Source organism: Durio zibethinus, chromosome 22 (genome assembly GCF_047325235.1).
Source record: "Durio zibethinus cultivar Kanyao isolate XHJ-2024 chromosome 22, ASM4732523v1, whole genome shotgun sequence".
Taxonomy (NCBI): domain Eukaryota; kingdom Viridiplantae; phylum Streptophyta; class Magnoliopsida; order Malvales; family Malvaceae; genus Durio; species Durio zibethinus.
Genome location: NC_143183.1, coordinates 6,036,633 through 6,053,386, shown reverse-complemented (window position 1 = coordinate 6,053,386; position 16,754 = coordinate 6,036,633). Strand labels below are relative to the sequence as shown.

The 16,754-nt window shown below is 29.9% G+C and overlaps 1 protein-coding gene across 1 annotated transcript; it reads left to right on the top strand.

Annotated features, from left to right (window-relative positions):
- Positions 1-4,418: 4,418 nt before the first annotated feature.
- Positions 4,419-14,023, top strand: LOC111307293 (cytochrome P450 CYP749A22-like). Its single transcript, XM_089751633.1, has 6 exons — positions 4,419-4,433; positions 11,566-11,854; positions 11,935-12,158; positions 12,549-12,781; positions 12,933-13,311; positions 13,583-14,023. The coding sequence occupies exons 1-6, from the start codon at positions 4,419-4,421 to the stop codon at positions 14,021-14,023; spliced, it is 1,581 nt and encodes a 526-aa protein (XP_089607759.1).
- The last annotated feature ends 2,731 nt before the right edge of the window (positions 14,024-16,754 follow it).

The following is a 16,754-nucleotide window of genomic DNA, read 5'->3' as shown; positions in this document are numbered from 1 at the left end:
CACAGAAGTGACTTACTTTGACATTGATGAACGTAAAGCAATTGGAAGTAAGTCTTGCATCAAAATATAATAATCATGGGACTTTTGCTTCATATAGAAGGTGGATAACCAAATGCATCATAATAGTGAAGAAGTTTAGAGGAAAGATTTTCTCTAAATGGCATAAAGTAATCATAGCTCGATCTTAAAATTTTCAGGCTCTTTCATATTCATACATTTCCCATATAAAGATTTAAATATGTTACTCAATTCAATTACCACAGAAGTGACTTGCTTTGACATTGATGAACGTAAAGCAATTGGAAATAAGTCTTGCATCAAAATGTGATAATCATGTGACTTTAATGAAGAAAGTTTTTGCTCTTTCAGATTCACACATCTTGATATATTTGACGTATAGTCATTTGGAACTTTGACATTTTTCAAAACCTTGCAAAACATATCATTTTTAGATTTAGAAATCCTAAAACAAGCAGCAGGCAATCGATATTTGCCATTAGGAAGCAACTTCAATTGAAGGTCAGGGTGAATCCTCATATCAACTAGGTTAAGCCAACTCTTTAAGTCATCATTTGATCTTCTATTCACATTGAGAATTGTCCTGATTAAAATTTTGCAAACATTCTTCTCTATGTGCATCAAATCAACGTTATGGCTTAATAAATTATATTCCTAATAACGTAACTCAAAAAAGATACTTTTTTTTCCATAACTTAAAGTCATTAGGGTCATCTTGTTCATTGTCCTCTTCATCACTTTGAACATCAAAATCATCGATGTCAGTATCAGTGTCACTAATTTGGATAATATGAGGTCGTACACCTTCAAAGATGTCCCTCACTCTTTTCTTTGATGGAGTCATTTTTTCATAAATGAAATTGATATTTTTTAACATTGATAAGATATTAGACCCACTAATGGGTAAAAGTGATCTCTTCAACTCTTCAGTTCCATTAAAAATATGTTTTTGAAATCTAAATCGATGATTATCATCAACCACCAATGATGTCCCATATAACAAAACTTCCTACCATTAGGTAACCATTTTAAACATGTCTGTGCAGCATAACATGAACAACCATAACAACCTTTTGTACTCTAACCAGATAAATTCACATAAGCAAGAAAATCATTGATAGTCCATAATAAAATAGCACATATATTAAAGTTATCCTTTTTTTATGCATCATAGCTTTTAACATTTTCCCATAATTGCTTTAACTCTTTAATAAGAGGTTGTAAGAAGATGTCTATATCATTACCCAAACATTTTTTTCTAAGAATTATCATAGACAATATAAATGACTATTGTTTCATACCAATCCATGGTAGCAAATTGTAAGGAATCAATACAACTAGCTAAATACTATAAGAAGTATTCATCATTTTGAAAGGGTTAAATCCATTAGATGTTAGTCTAAGCATAACATTTTAAAGATCAGATGCAAAGTTTGAAAACCTAAAATTAAATGATTTTCATGCTAAAAAATCTACGAGATGCCTCAATGATCCACCATCTACCCACTTTTCATGATGCCACCTCATTGAATCTATAGTTTTGAAAGACATGAAGAGTCGTTGAAGTCTTAGTATTAATGAAAAATAGCGTAAAACCTTAACAAGCTTCTTTTTTATACTAACCTCGTCCCCATCCTTATTCAACCTTTCATCGGGGTTTTTGTCCACCCAACAAGAAATACCACACACATGACAAGATTCTTGATTTTTTCTATCACCCCATACAACATGCAATCATTGGGACAACTATGAATTTTCTCACATCTGAGACCTAAATCCTTGATCATCTTTTTGATTCCTTACAAGATTCAGGGATTTTTGTCAAAGAAAATATTTTTTTCGTAAACTTTAATAATAAAGTCAGAGAGTTTTTTGTCCATCCACATAAGTATTTCAAGTGAAAAAGACGAACACAGAAAAATAACCTTGAATGTTTTGAGCCCTCATAAAGTTTTTAATTCATATCCTCAAGCAATCTATAAAACTTTGATGCTTTTCTTCTAGGTTATTGCTCACCTACACCTATCCCAAGTTCACTAAATTCATTCATTTTAACATTAGACTGATTAAATCCATCATTTTGGGGAGAAAGATTATGAAAATGTTGGTTATGAATGTTAAAAGCATTTCATAACATGCCTTCAATGTCATCTGCTATAAAAGGATCATATTAGTGTTAGGGAGCCCTTGAAGTTAAAGAAACTTTACCAGAAGACTTTGATGGTATAAACTTTCTATGAAAATACCAATTAACATATCCTAGGAGAAATTCAATACAAATTAAATGTTCAAAAATAATTTGACGCATTTACCAATCAATATTAGCACACTTCACACATGGGCATAATATCATATTATCTTCACTTGTATTCTCAAATGCAAAATTAAGAAAAGTTTCCACTCTATCTCTATACTCTTGACTTAATCTTGACTTTTGCGTCCAATTTTTATCCATTTAATACTTGCTACATTATCAGACTAAATGTATATAAATAATTTATATGAAAACGAGCATGGCAAATACTTAAGTTTACTATGTTTTAAACAAAAAAAATAACAAGATCAGTACTTACAGAAAATGAGAACTCCTTATTGTGAAGTATTTTATCAGGTACCTGATATTATTAATGTTAAAATATGTTGCTCACGTAAACAATACCTAAGAGTTTTGTAGTTGGGGTTGAAATAAGGTAAAACAGATATAGAGGAAACCAAAAAAAAGAAAGAAAATGAAAGGGAAAGGGAAGTGGATGATGTGTTACAAATGGGTATTTGAGAAATGTGGGTTTTGGAGAAAATTGTTTAAACCAAAAAGATAATCGCCAATTACAAAAGTTGAAGAAATAGTCTAATTAACTAAAAATATTAGTAAATAATTAATGAATAGTCAAAATAGAATTATAAAAGACAATGCTCGAATAGTAAAAGCTAAAGGAAAGGGAAAGTAAATTGTAGTTGGTCTAGAAAAAGAAATAGTAAAAGAATGAAAATGAAGCTTCAAATTGATGATTGGATGTGCTAAGTTTGGGGACAATATTATTTGACTGGATTATTGAAGGTGTTTACTAAGAAAAATGTCTTCAATAATTTCCTCCTATATATTTTTTGAATATATTATAAGTACCATCAACAGAGTACAGAGAATTATTTGGGATTATTAAAGGTGTTTATGCCTCAAAAATGCCTTCAGAAATTTCATCTAACTTTTATAGTGTATTTATTGAAGGCGTTTTTTGCATAATACGCCTGAATAATTCCCTTATTTTTTTCTGTGAATATCAGTAAATGCAATTTTCTACTAAAAACACCTTCAATAATTTTTTTTAAAAAATTGTTTGGCATTATTAAAGGCATTTTTAGTGCAAAACGCCTTTAATATTATACTTTTAAAATTTTAAGGTGTCATTGAAGGCATTTATTCCAGAAAAACGCCTTGACTAATTCCTTTTTTTTTATTGAAGGAATTTATTGAAGGTGTTTTCTAGTGAAAAATGCATTCAATGTTCCACTACTCAAACTTTAGGATGATTAGTAAGGCGTTTTTTTAAAACAAATGCATTCAATAATTTTTTCTAAAAATTTTTGGGATTATTAAATGCATTTTCTACTGAAAAATGCCTTCAATTTTCCACAACTCAAATTTTAAGATGGTTAGTGAAGGTATTTATTCTAGAAAAATGCCTTCACTAATTCCTTCTAATTTATGTACATAATTATTTAAGGCATTTTTTGAGAATAAATGCCTTCAATAATTTTTTGTTAAAATTTTTGGGATTATTAAAGGCGTCTTCTAGTGAAAAATGCCTTCAATTTTTCACAACTCAAATTTTAAGACAGTTAGTGAAGGCATTTATGCTAGAAAAACGCCTTCACTAATTCTTTCTAATTTACGTGCATAATTATTGAAGGTGTTTTTTTAAGAACAAATGCCTTCAATAATTTCAATAATTTCCTCTTAAAATTTTTGGGACTATTAAAGGCATTTTCTAGTGAAAAATGCCTTCAATTTTCCATAACTCAAATTTTAAAACGGTTAGTGAATGTGTTTATTCTAGAAAAATGCCTTCACTAATTCCTTCTAATTTGCGTACATAATTATTGAAGGCATTTTTCGAGAACAAATGCCTTCAATAATTTTCTCTTAAAATATTTAGGATTATTAAAGGTGTTTTCCAATGAAAGATGCATTCAATTTGTCATAACTAAAATTTTAAGACGGTTAGTGAATGCGTTTATTCTAAAAAATACCTTCACTAATTACTTCTAATTTACGTACATAATTATTGAATGCATTTTTTTAGAACAAATGCCTTCACTAATTTTCTCTTAAAATTTTTGGGATTATTAAAGGCATCTTTCAATGAAAAACGCATTCAATTTTTCACAACTCAAATTTTAAGATGATTAGTGAAGATGTTTATTCTAGAAAAATGCCTTCACTAATTCATTTTAATTTATGTACATAATTATTGAAGGTATTTTTTTAGAATAAACACCTTCAGTAATTTCTTCTTAAAATTCTTGGGATTATTAAATGTGTCTTCCAGTGAAAAACACCTTCAATTTGTCATAACTCAAATTTTAAGACGGTTAGTGAAGGCGTTTATTCTAGAAAAATGCCTTCACTAATTCTTTCTAATTTACGTACATAGTTATTGAAGCGTTTTTTGAGAACAAATGCCTGCATTAATTTCTTCTTAAAATTTTTGGAATTATTAAAGGCGTCTTTCAATGAAAAACGCCTTTAATTTTCCACAACTTAAATTTTAAGACGGTTAGTGAAGATGTTTATTCTAGAAAAATGCCTTCACTAATTCCTTTTAATTTATGTACATAATTATTAAAGGCATTCTTTGAGAACAAACGCCTTCAATAATTTCCTCTTAAAAGTTTTGGGATTATTAAAGGCATCTTCCAGTGAAAACGCCTTCAATTTTCTATAACTCAAATTTTAAGACGGTTAGTGAAGGCGTTTATTATAGAAAAATGCCTTCACTAGTTCCTTCTAATTTATGTACATAATTATTGAAGGCATTTTTTAAGAACAAACGCCTTCACTAATTTTTTCTTAAAATTTTTGGGATTATTAAAGGTGTTTTCTAGTGAAAAACACCTTCAATTTTTCACAACTCCTATTTTGAGATGGTTAGTGAATGTGTTTATTCTAGAAAAATACCTTCACTAATTCCTTCTAATTTACATACATAATTATTGAATGTGTTTTTTTAGAATAAACGCCTTTAATAATTTCCTCTTAAAATTTATACATAATTATTGAAGGTAATTTTCTATTGAAAACGCCTTCAATAATTTTTGTTCAAAATTATCAAATGCATTTTTTCAGGAAAAATACCTTTAATAATAAATTTTATATTCATTCCCTATCTTGGACATCAGAATCACAAAACGATAAAAAGTTGTTTTAATCAACCAAACCAAACCCATAAACACATTTCTATCAGACTTTTGATTTTTTTTATCCCTATCATCACCACCAACCTTTAACAAGTCAACGGTATGTACCTCTTTGTTTACTAGTATGTCTTTATAATTTTTATTTACTATATTATTTATATTATTCGATAAAGCTATTTTTTCTTGTTCCTTACTATTTACATATAGATATATATTTTTATTAATTTCACCGTAAGCATAGTTGTTTTTATTTACTATTTACTAGTACCTCTTTGTTTACTAGTATGTCTTTATAATTTTTATTTACTATATTATTTATATTATTCGATAAAGCTATTTTTTCTTGTTCCTTACTATTTACATATAGATATATATTTTTATTAATTTCACCGTAAGCATAGTTGTCCAAGCAACTATAATTGCATGTATGCTGTTTCTGTGTAGTTTTCTGTTAATAATGTGGTTTGTTGAACCTTGTTGTGTAATATTGTTTTGCTGAATGGTATTGTATGATATTGGTATGCTGAATCGTTTGTTGAATGGTGTTTTTGAATGGCTTGCTGAATGGTGTTTCTGAGTGGTTTGCTGAAAGGTGTTTGAACACATTGCCGATTGGTTTGCTGAATGGTGTTTCTATACATAGTATGGTATTGGTTGTATTTAATTACATACAATGTTAAATTTAGACGGTCATTTTGTTTAATTCGTATAATTATGATCAAAATCATAGGTATTATGGATTCTGAACAACATCATTCTCCTTCTATTAGACATGCAAAAAACACACTTATAGGCTAAAAAAGAAAGGGAAGGAGCCCAAATAAATAAATTAAAGTAAGTGACACAAAAATTCACATTAACTTCAATCAAAATGGGCAGCCTATGTTTGAAAGAGCTGCCAAGATGGGTACTCATATTGGAGCCATCGTCTGTCGTAAGATTTCAATTATGTACATGATTGGCGACAAGTTCCTATTGATCTAAAGGATGATATATGACAATCAGTTGTGGTATGTTTATTCAACTATTTCATAAAATTTGTTAAATGATCATTTAATTGAAATTCAATGTGTTCTTACTAATTGTGTTAAATAATTTAAGAACGACTCGACGTCCTAATTGACTATAAAAAGATTGTGTTACAATCTATTGGGAAAGGATTCAGAGACTTTAAAAATAGATTAACAACCTAATATATTTTACTGCTAACTGATCAAAGTGATGTATTGGTTGTTCCACCTAGGCATATACAAATATAATAAGTGTTAAAGATTGAATAAATTTTGTTCGATATCGACTTTTAGAAGATTTCTCAGTATGCAAACCCATTACCAAAAATATTGTTTATAAGTCTTTATGCAATATAGCCTTTAATCTTTATATGTGGTTGATGTAATTTCTTTCTTTTGAAGAAAATCAAAGAAAATCAATGGAACATTCAAGCCAAACAACAATATCACCATCGGACAGCGAGAAAAGGATATGCAAATGTGAAGTATGAGCTTGTATGTATTCGCACACTTGTTTTATACTCATTAATGAATATTTATGAACATTCATTTCATACATTCTGATTCTTTTATTAAAGAAATTTAATAAGAATCAGCGAGCTCTAGCATCGGAGTTTCCAGATGAGATGTCTAGAAACAATAACATCTATGGAAGGATGGATCCTTTGCAGATGAAGTAACTAAAGAAATGGCAAAAAATATTATATGTATAACTATTTTTTTAATATAATGTATGATTGGCATTGTGGTTGTATGCATAATTGTATACTAGCTTTTATAGATTTATTGTTACAGCTTATCTTATTATTGTCTTTCAAGATGATTATGTTGCCAAAGTCAAATCTGGTGAATTGACAACCCAATATGATGAAAATCCTTTGTCTTTAGCATTAGGTGCTAAAAAAAGGCCTGGTCGAGTTCGTGGGGTTGGTAAATTTATCTTGCCATCAAATTTTTGTAGTAATTAACACAAAACCTTATGAATGAGAAATGCATAATATAAAGCAATCATTGAGTAACAAGAGTAACGAATTGATGACCAGGAGCAACGCCTCAATGAGCAATAGCAAAGACTCGCTGCTTTGGAGTCTATGTTGGTAGCAATGCAGCATAACATGCCAGTAGGCCGGTCTAATAACATCGTCCACATAAAAGAAGCTTTCGTTGTAAGTAAGGAAGCAAACCCATCCTCCATTACCACTTAAGAAGTATGATTTTATTTATAATTTTAATATTAATTTGTTTATTATATTTATTGGTTTGGTTTTAATACTTATATTTCATTAAATATTGTAGCAGGATGTTAGGACTCACAGTATGACCCTTGCTCAGGCTACCATGGATGAGTTATCCAAATATTCGCTGAAGCATTTATCCAGAGGAAACTTCATAACCATTGAGTCTAAGGAAGGGTTATTTGATAAATCATCATTTTCTTTCATTGGTGTGGAGGAGGTTAAAAAATTTTGTGAACTGGATGAATTATCAACTGTTGATGTTGTTGCTTATATGAGGTTAGCTTAGAAATACAAATATACACATTCAATATGTAGTAATCTATTTAGGGTGTAATACTAACTAGCAGTATTGATTGTTTTTATGTAGCTTCCTATATAAAGAGCTCAAAGAGAGACAGTTGACCAGCAAATTTAGATTCGTTGACCCCAACTTCATTAGTGAGCAAAGTGGCACAGTCGCTTATCATATTAATCATGTGATCCAATGCATGAAAAAATCGATTGATTTTTATTTGCTCCCATATAATGTGCAGTAAGTTATATTCCAACCTTATCTAAATTTGATCTAATGCATAATATGAGTATATCATTGTTATTATTTTGCAGTCGACATTAGGTGTTTATTGTGATTGACACCAAATCCTCAATGCCATACTTAATTCAGTTAATCCAACGATGATGCCTAACCCCGATATTCAAACTTTTATAAAAAGGTATTACACTTTATTATATTGTATATCTTCTGTTTCTTTATAAGTAATTTTATTTATGCATTAAGTAATTTTTTTCTTTTCAATTTAGGGTAATATCTGCATTCGATAAGAAGATAAAGAAATCGAAATAGGTGTCATTGTTAGTAAATATGAAATTTATTCTTTTATGCTGAGTTTGTGTAGATAAATGTTTCCTAAACTCACTCAATTTAATTTTCAGGTATCTCATCAACCCAGCAATATTGAATGTGGATACTATGTCCTTTGTTTTATGTAGAAAATAGTGTTACATGATTTTATGACCACACCATTCAAAGTTAGTATAAATTTCATAAACTTGTTATATCTTCAAAAAAATAAAAAGGTACATTATGTTCTCATTTATTAATATTTACTTCTAATATTTTTTTTAGTGGAAGAGTAAAGAAAGCTTCACGGAAGAGGAACTGGATGAAGTTTGTAAAGAATGGTGTGAGTATGTATTATCATTTATCAATGTTGATAAACCTTAAGGTTAGACATTGTTGGTTGAATGTAAATATATGAGGAACAAATTGTTATAATGTTTTTAACATGCAATGTTGAATGGAAACTTTAAGTTTGTATATTGGGGTATTAGTTAAATATTATTGGTACACTTAATATGAATACACTATATACTTAATATATTATTGAGTACAATTATTTCAGAAAAATATATTAATATGGCAATGTTATCAGTTTTAATTTCGAATGTGTGGTTAATTTATTGAAATACAACAATGTTCATTATGTAAATTTCAAAATGTAATTCGTAATATCACATATATAAACTAAATGTTTTCTAGGCATAAATATATAATTGACTTCAAACATTTTTTGGGCATAAACCTACAATTGACTTGACATATACAATATCAAATATGTTTTTTTGATGGGATTAATGAAGGTATTTTTAGCAAAAAAACACCTTGAATCTTCCCTAATAAAATGTTATTGAAGGCGTTTTTAACCAAAATCACCTTTCATAATCCCACCTAAAAATACATTGTATGGAATATTAAAGGCATTTTAGGAAAAAAAAAAACGCCTTCAAGAACTTACCAAATATTGTGTATGGATTATTGAATGTATTTTTGAAAAAAACCACCTTTAATAATTTTTGTTAAAAATATATTTATTAGATTATTGAAGGTGCTTTCACCAAAAAATGCCTTCAAGAATTAGTTTCATATTTTTCCTATGGATTATTAAGGGCATGTTTAGCAAGAAAATGCCTTGAATAATCCCTAACAAAATGTTATTGAAGGTATTTTTTTAACAAAATCGCCTTCAATAATCTCACCTAAAATTTTATTGTGTGGAATATTAAAGGCATTTTAGGCAAAAAAAACGCTTTCAAGAATCCGTTTCAACTTTTTTGTATGGATTATTGAAGGCATTTTAAAAACAATCGCCTTCAAAAATACCAACTACAAGTTAATTGAATGGATTATTAAGGGCATTTTCCTACTAGTAATGCCTTGAATAATCCCTAAGAAAATGTTATTGAAGGCATTTTTGGAAAAAATCGCCTTCAATAACCCGACTATTCAAATTTATCGTTTGGAATATTAAAGGCATTTTGAGCTAAAATGCCTTCAAGAATCCGTTCTAACTTGTGTCTATGGATTATTGAAGGCCTTTTTGACAAAAATTGCCTTTAATAATCCTAACTAAAAATTTATTGATTCGATTATAGAAGGTGAGTTTAACCAAAAATGCCTTTAAGAATTAGTTCCATATTTTTCCTATGGATTATTAACGGTGTTTCTTTGTGAAAAACGCCTTCAATATTCTCTCCAAAATTTTTTAAAGCAATTGGTGAAGGCGTTTTTACCAAGAAGATGCTTAGAATAATCAATTACAAATAATCTCTGCAAAAATCCAAAAAAGGCTAAAGGGAGGGATCAAACCTACCACCTTATGGCTAACATCCGTACGATCCTAAAATTTTGATATAATATTTATTAAAGGTATTTTTGACCAAAAATGCCTGCAATAAGCCTGTGAAATTTTTTGGTAGAATTATTAAAGGCGTTTCTTGTAGAAAATGCCTTCAATAATGGCATACATTTTTTTATAAGGAGATTATTGAAGGCATTGTCTGCTAAAAATGCCTTCAATAATTTCCTATCAGTTTTTTTAACGGGATCATTCAAGGTATTTTTTTGTCAAAAATGCTTTAAGTATTCACTCAAATTTTTAAGGCAGCATTATTCAAAACGTTTTAGTCAAAAAACGCCACTAATATCAAGTCTTGGGTGACGTTTATAAGTAACAATGCCGCTATTTGAATATTTAGTGGCATTTTGATAATAAACGTCTTAAGTTTTATAAAAACACAGAAGCTAGAGGTATTTGTAAGTGAAACACCGCGACAAAACAGCCACTAATCTTCCATTTTCTTGTAGTGATAGTCCACCGATTAATTAACATATTTGGTCTTTTATAATTCTATCATTATTATCCCAAATTATTAATTAATTAAATATAATCCCCAAGCATAATGGGCAATTGTGTTCCTAAACCTTCTTTGATTAGAAATACTAATAAAACTACTAGTTGTCTTTCCCTACATAAATAACTCACGCAAGAGAGGAGCAGCGAGTATGTAAATTCAGGCAACATATTGACTGCATTTCTCACTCTCCTTTTTATAAATTCCAAACATAAGGGTTGCAGCCCACCACATATTCTTCATGAACCGAATCTCAGCTGCAAGACAATATGCGGCTGGCCTGCTGCATTGGACAAAGATATAAGCCATTTAATTGAACGTCATTTCTTTCTGGTTTGTTACATTCGGCAAATTACAGTTATAAGGTCCTCGACTAACACACGAAAAGGTTATTCGGATTCACTTTAACAAGAAGTTCTAAGGCCTAATAGACAGTGATGTTTTGGCTTATAAATAATTTGCCTTAGATATGTACTCCCCGGCTAATATTGAATGAATCCAATAAAGTAAAACAAGCTCAGCATCATTGGACTTATCTCTGGCCGAATGAATAGAATAATGGCTTCAAAATACTCTATAAAAATAAATTGAAAATCACACGTCAATTATCATTTAAAAACAACCTAAATCCCCCAGCTACTGGGGAAATCATAATTCTATACTAAAGGAACATCTAAATTCATTGTGAACAGAAGAAAATGAATGCCATGGTGAGCCTTTTAATCCTTCTCACATGTTCTTTCTGCCTTTATCTCCTCGTAGCTCTACTCAAGGTCCTCTACAAATACTGGTGGATACCTCTCCGTATACAGCGGGTTCTGAATTCACAGGGAATTAAAGGACCTCCGTATCAATTCATCTATGGGAACAACAAAGAAGTTGCCAAAATGTTAAAGGAAGCATTAAGCAAGTCCATGGGCTTGAGACATGATATATTTCCCAGAGTGCAGCCTCATATGTACTCCTGGTTCAACAGATATGGTGAGATAAAATGCATGTTTTTACTATGATTTCTAACTTCAGGTCCCAAGAAAAAACTGACCCTTTCTTTGTTTGATTAGGGAGGAATTATCTTTGTTGGAACGGTGTTCAAGCTCAACTGGTGATTTCAGAACCAGAACTGGTCAAAGAGATTCTCAAAAATAGTGAAAATGCTTTTCCAAAAAGTAAGCCTACAATTTATGGTAGCAAGCTACTGGGGAACGGACTTGCGACTACTGAGGGTGAAAAATGGGCGAAGCAGCGAAAGCTGGCCAATTACGCTTTTCATGGTGAGAGCTTAAAGGTAAAGCCTTCAACGAAAACCATTGGACCACAAATATTAGCAGTTATGATTTATGAATTAGTTGTAATTAAATGTAGAAGAATTATATACATAGAGTGGTGCCAAAGTTTGAAAAATCTGTACTTGGGGCTGCATCATGCATCCACCTATAACAAGTTAAATTCAGGAGGTCGGGAGTTTAAATTTCATATCCTGCAATCCCTTCAATATTCTCAAATTACACCTTCCTTTGTACCAAAAATAAAAAATCTTATATTGTTTATATTTTCCAGAGACAGTTCAGGATTGAATCTGATCACTTAAATAAAAAAGGATAAAAATCTTACCGACAAATTCTTGTTAGTTAAATCTTATATTGCTGCTTACACATTGTAAGGATGGTTTGGGCAGAACATGACGCCAGCAATAATTTTTAGCATGGAAACAATGCTAGAAAAGTGGAAAGGGCAAGAAGGCAAAGAGATCGACGTGTTCCAAGAATTTAGATTGTTGACTTCAGAAGTGATATCAAGAACAGCTTTTGGTAGCAGTTACTTGGAAGGGGAGAAGATTTTTGACATGTTGAAGAAATTGTCAATAATTGCGAGTCGAAATATTTTGAAGGATAAGATTCCTGTCATCAAGTATGTTCCTCTAAGCTTAACTAATCCCAAGTTTTGTCTTGATTTCCATGGATTTGGTTTAGCTCAATGCTTAAATTTGTAGCTTTGCATAGATTTTCGGATTTTATTTTCTTCATATATATAGCTGACTTGGATTTTTTTTTTTTTTTAGCAAGTTCGCGAAAAATGCTGATTTTCTAGAGTCAGAAGAACTTATGAAAGGAATACAAGATTCTGTGATGGAGATTGTTAAGAAACGAGAAGACAAAGTTGTGAGTGGAGAAGCTGACAGTTTCGGCAGTGATTTTCTGGGGTTACTTGTGAATGCCTATCATGATTTGGACGAGAAAAACAGGCTTTCAAAGGAGGATTTGATAGATGAGTGCAAAACATTCTACTTAGCTGGACAGGAAACGGTTAATTCCTTGCTTGCCTGGACAGTCTTGCTTTTAGCATTCCATAGAGATTGGCAAGAGAAAGCAAGAAGAGAGGTGATTGAGATTTTTGGTAACCAAAATCCAGATTCTGAAGGCATTGCCAAACTCAAAACTGTAAGAAAACTGTCTAACCATTTTTGATACATATAGTGTATACTATCTACAACAGCAGATCTAGGATTTATTTTTCGAAAGAGTGCATTTATGACACACACACACACACACACACATATATATATATATAATTCACAATGGATTTATCAATTTCATCAACTGAAAAGATATCGAGAAAAAAATTTTAGCCTTTGCTATTGGATCTGCCTTTGACTAACAAGCGTTTAGCATATTAAAATCTGATTCTGACATATTCCTATTCTGCAAACAGATCACCATGATCATTAATGAAACTCTAAGATTATATGGTCCTGCAAATAGCCTGATGAGAAAAGTTGGAAGAGAAGTTCAATTGGGAAAGCTAGTCCTGCCTGCTAATATAGAGCTTGTAATCTCAAACATGGCACTTCACCATGACCCTCAATTATGGGGAGATGATGCGCACCTTTTTAAACCAGAGAGATTCGAGGAAGGGATTGCCAAAGCTACCAAATACAATGCCGCTGCATATTTTCCCTTTGGATTGGGATCTCGATCTTGTGTTGGTATGACTTTTGCAACCATAGAAACAAAGTCTGCTCTTTCGATGATTCTACAACGTTATACCATTTCTCTCTCCCCTGCCTATGTCCACTCACCAGTAATTCTTCTCACCCTTCGGCCACAACATGGAATTCAAGTAATACTCCACTCACTGCATAATGATGCTTAAAGTAGGAATGCAGCTGTTAATCTTCATGATGGTAAAACATGAAATCAATAAAAAATGACTGTCGTTTTCTAGTAATGTTGATCAATTTACTATTTTTACTAGTTATGTCATATTTGTGTAGGTGATTTCATGTGTTGGCTACAAAAAAATCACTAGATTACGTTATACAATCAGTCCCAGGTGAAATGTAATAGTGCATTGCATTTTGCTATCTGCCATATCTATATTTTTTATAAAGGAGACTGCAGTCTAAAATAAGCTAAATGCTCAATTTGAGATTAAATCAAAACTAAACGTTTTTAATTTATACAAATAAAATTTAAATATTTTTTACTTATAATAATATAAGATTTTTTTTAATGAAAGCTGTGCTGTGAATGATTCGCACCGTTAAAAGCTCACATGGAATGACAGATGAAATTAAGTTCCCATGTGGAATGACAAACGGAAAGACTCTTGCCTTCTCTTTTTTTTTTTTAATTTCTCTTCTTATTTATCAAACTGAGAAAACTTAGGATTTTCTTTATGAACTGCAAGTTTGTAAGTTTGTAAAATAGATTATTTAACAAACACCCAATTGAAGCCTCTATGTTGCTTTTTGGAGCTACCTTAATACATTTTCTGCTTGCCTAGTCATGTCTTGTTTTGGGTTCTTAACCGGTGAACCTACGTAGGTTATAATATTTTATTGTTTCTCATTTTAAAATAGTTTAAGATTTTTTTACTACGAACCCAATAAATTTATTACAAATTTAAAATGATCTTCTAAAATTTAGCTCGATCAAGTATAGGTTTACTACTAGCTTATAGTATCTTATTATTTCTCCCTCTAAATGGATTGGACCGCAAGGAAAAGCTTTGAAGCCAACAAACTTTCTCCGGTTTGAGGCTTTTGGCCATGGAAAAGTACTATTTCTATACCCTTTGTTTTTAATGGCATAAGAAGTTTTAGGACCCCGATTTAGTTAACGTTTTTACTTTTTTATTTTCTATTTGTCTTTAATTTTTTATTTAAAAAATTTTATTATTTAAAAAAAAAAAAAAAGTAAACACGTTTGCACTCTTAATAACAAGTATAAACTTAAGCAAAATAATAAGTCACATTAGATTTTGTTTTTCAATTTTTTAGGTTCGTGCATCACTAGTAATTTAAAATTGAAATAATACTTCAATAATTTGATTTAACTCAATTAAAAACTTGACATAGTTTTGATCTTTTAAAATAAAGATATTTGAGTTTAATAGATTTTTTTACACTTGTGATTATTTGTTGGCATTATTCAATTGATTTATTTATTTATGTGTTTAAGTATATAATAATGTCTTAAGTTTTTTATTTGATTTAATGTCCAATAATTAAAATTAGAAAAAATTATTAAATTTGATAGGTGTTACGTAATTGTATGCCTTGACATATTCTAATCAAATTTAATTTTTGGAAAAAAAAAAGATTTCTCTACATAAGTTTATAATGTTTTCTATAATAATTTCTATTATTATTACCAACCATTTGAGATTTAATAATAACTCGATAAATAGAAGCCTATTTAATTTTTTATAAATTTTTTTAATTCTTGTATAAAAGTAATTAATTATCTGTAATTATAGTCTCTAATTAAAATGTTCACAACAAATTTATTGAAAAGTTGTGATACCAATTCTATAAATTTAAAGTTCTTCTTTAGAACTATATTTACATATACTTTAATAAAAAAAAAGACACGCATGAAAATTTGACATTCTATAGTTTGGCATAAATATGAAGTGATATGTAAATTATACATTATTATTATTTTTAAAATTTTTCATTAGAAAAGCATTTTTTATATAAAAAAAATTCTACATTATTTTTACTTTTTGCTATTTAGCTTTCTATTCATTTTTTTTTTTTACATTTCATCTTTTCCTTTTTATTCAATTTTTGTTTCTTGCAAAAAAAGTAAATGTATAAATATTTATTGACATGAGAATTTTTGGGTGTTGCTTCATTTTCCTTTTGTTAAGATCACATCTTAATATGTTGGACTTACAATTAAATTTAATATAGAATAAAGAGTTTACGTAATAATTTCTCTTAATTTGAGTAACCTAAATACTCCAAATTCACAAATATATGCAATTCAAGATTTGGTCTTCTCTGTTCAAATTAAGTACAAAAAAAGTAAATTAAAAAGTAATCCTAATTGGAGACCATTAAGATAATCCACCGATTAATTAACATATTTAGTCTTTTATAATTCTATCATTATTATCCCAAATTATTAATTAATTAAATATAATCCCCAAGCATAATGGGCAATTGTGTTCCTAAACCTTCTTTGATTAGAAATACTAATAAAACTACTAGTAGTCTTTCCCTACATAAATAACTCACGCGAGAGAGCAGCAGCGAATATGTAAATTCAGGCAACATATTGACTGCATTTCTCACTCTCCTTGCTATAAATTCCAAACAGAAGGGTTTCAGCCCACCTCAAATTCTTCATGAACCGAATCTCAACTGCAAGACAATATGCGGCTGGCCTGCTGCATTGGACAAAGATTAAAGCCATTTAATTGAACGTCATTTCTTTCTGGCTTGTTACTATCATAGCGATTTTTCGTTCAGGGAGCTCGATCGTTAGATTTGGTAAAAATTTTTAGAGTCATTATCAATCTTTTTGTAAAGTGTGATTGGTCATAAAAAATATCATCTTTTAATTAAAAATCTTAAAATTAATTAAGATTTATT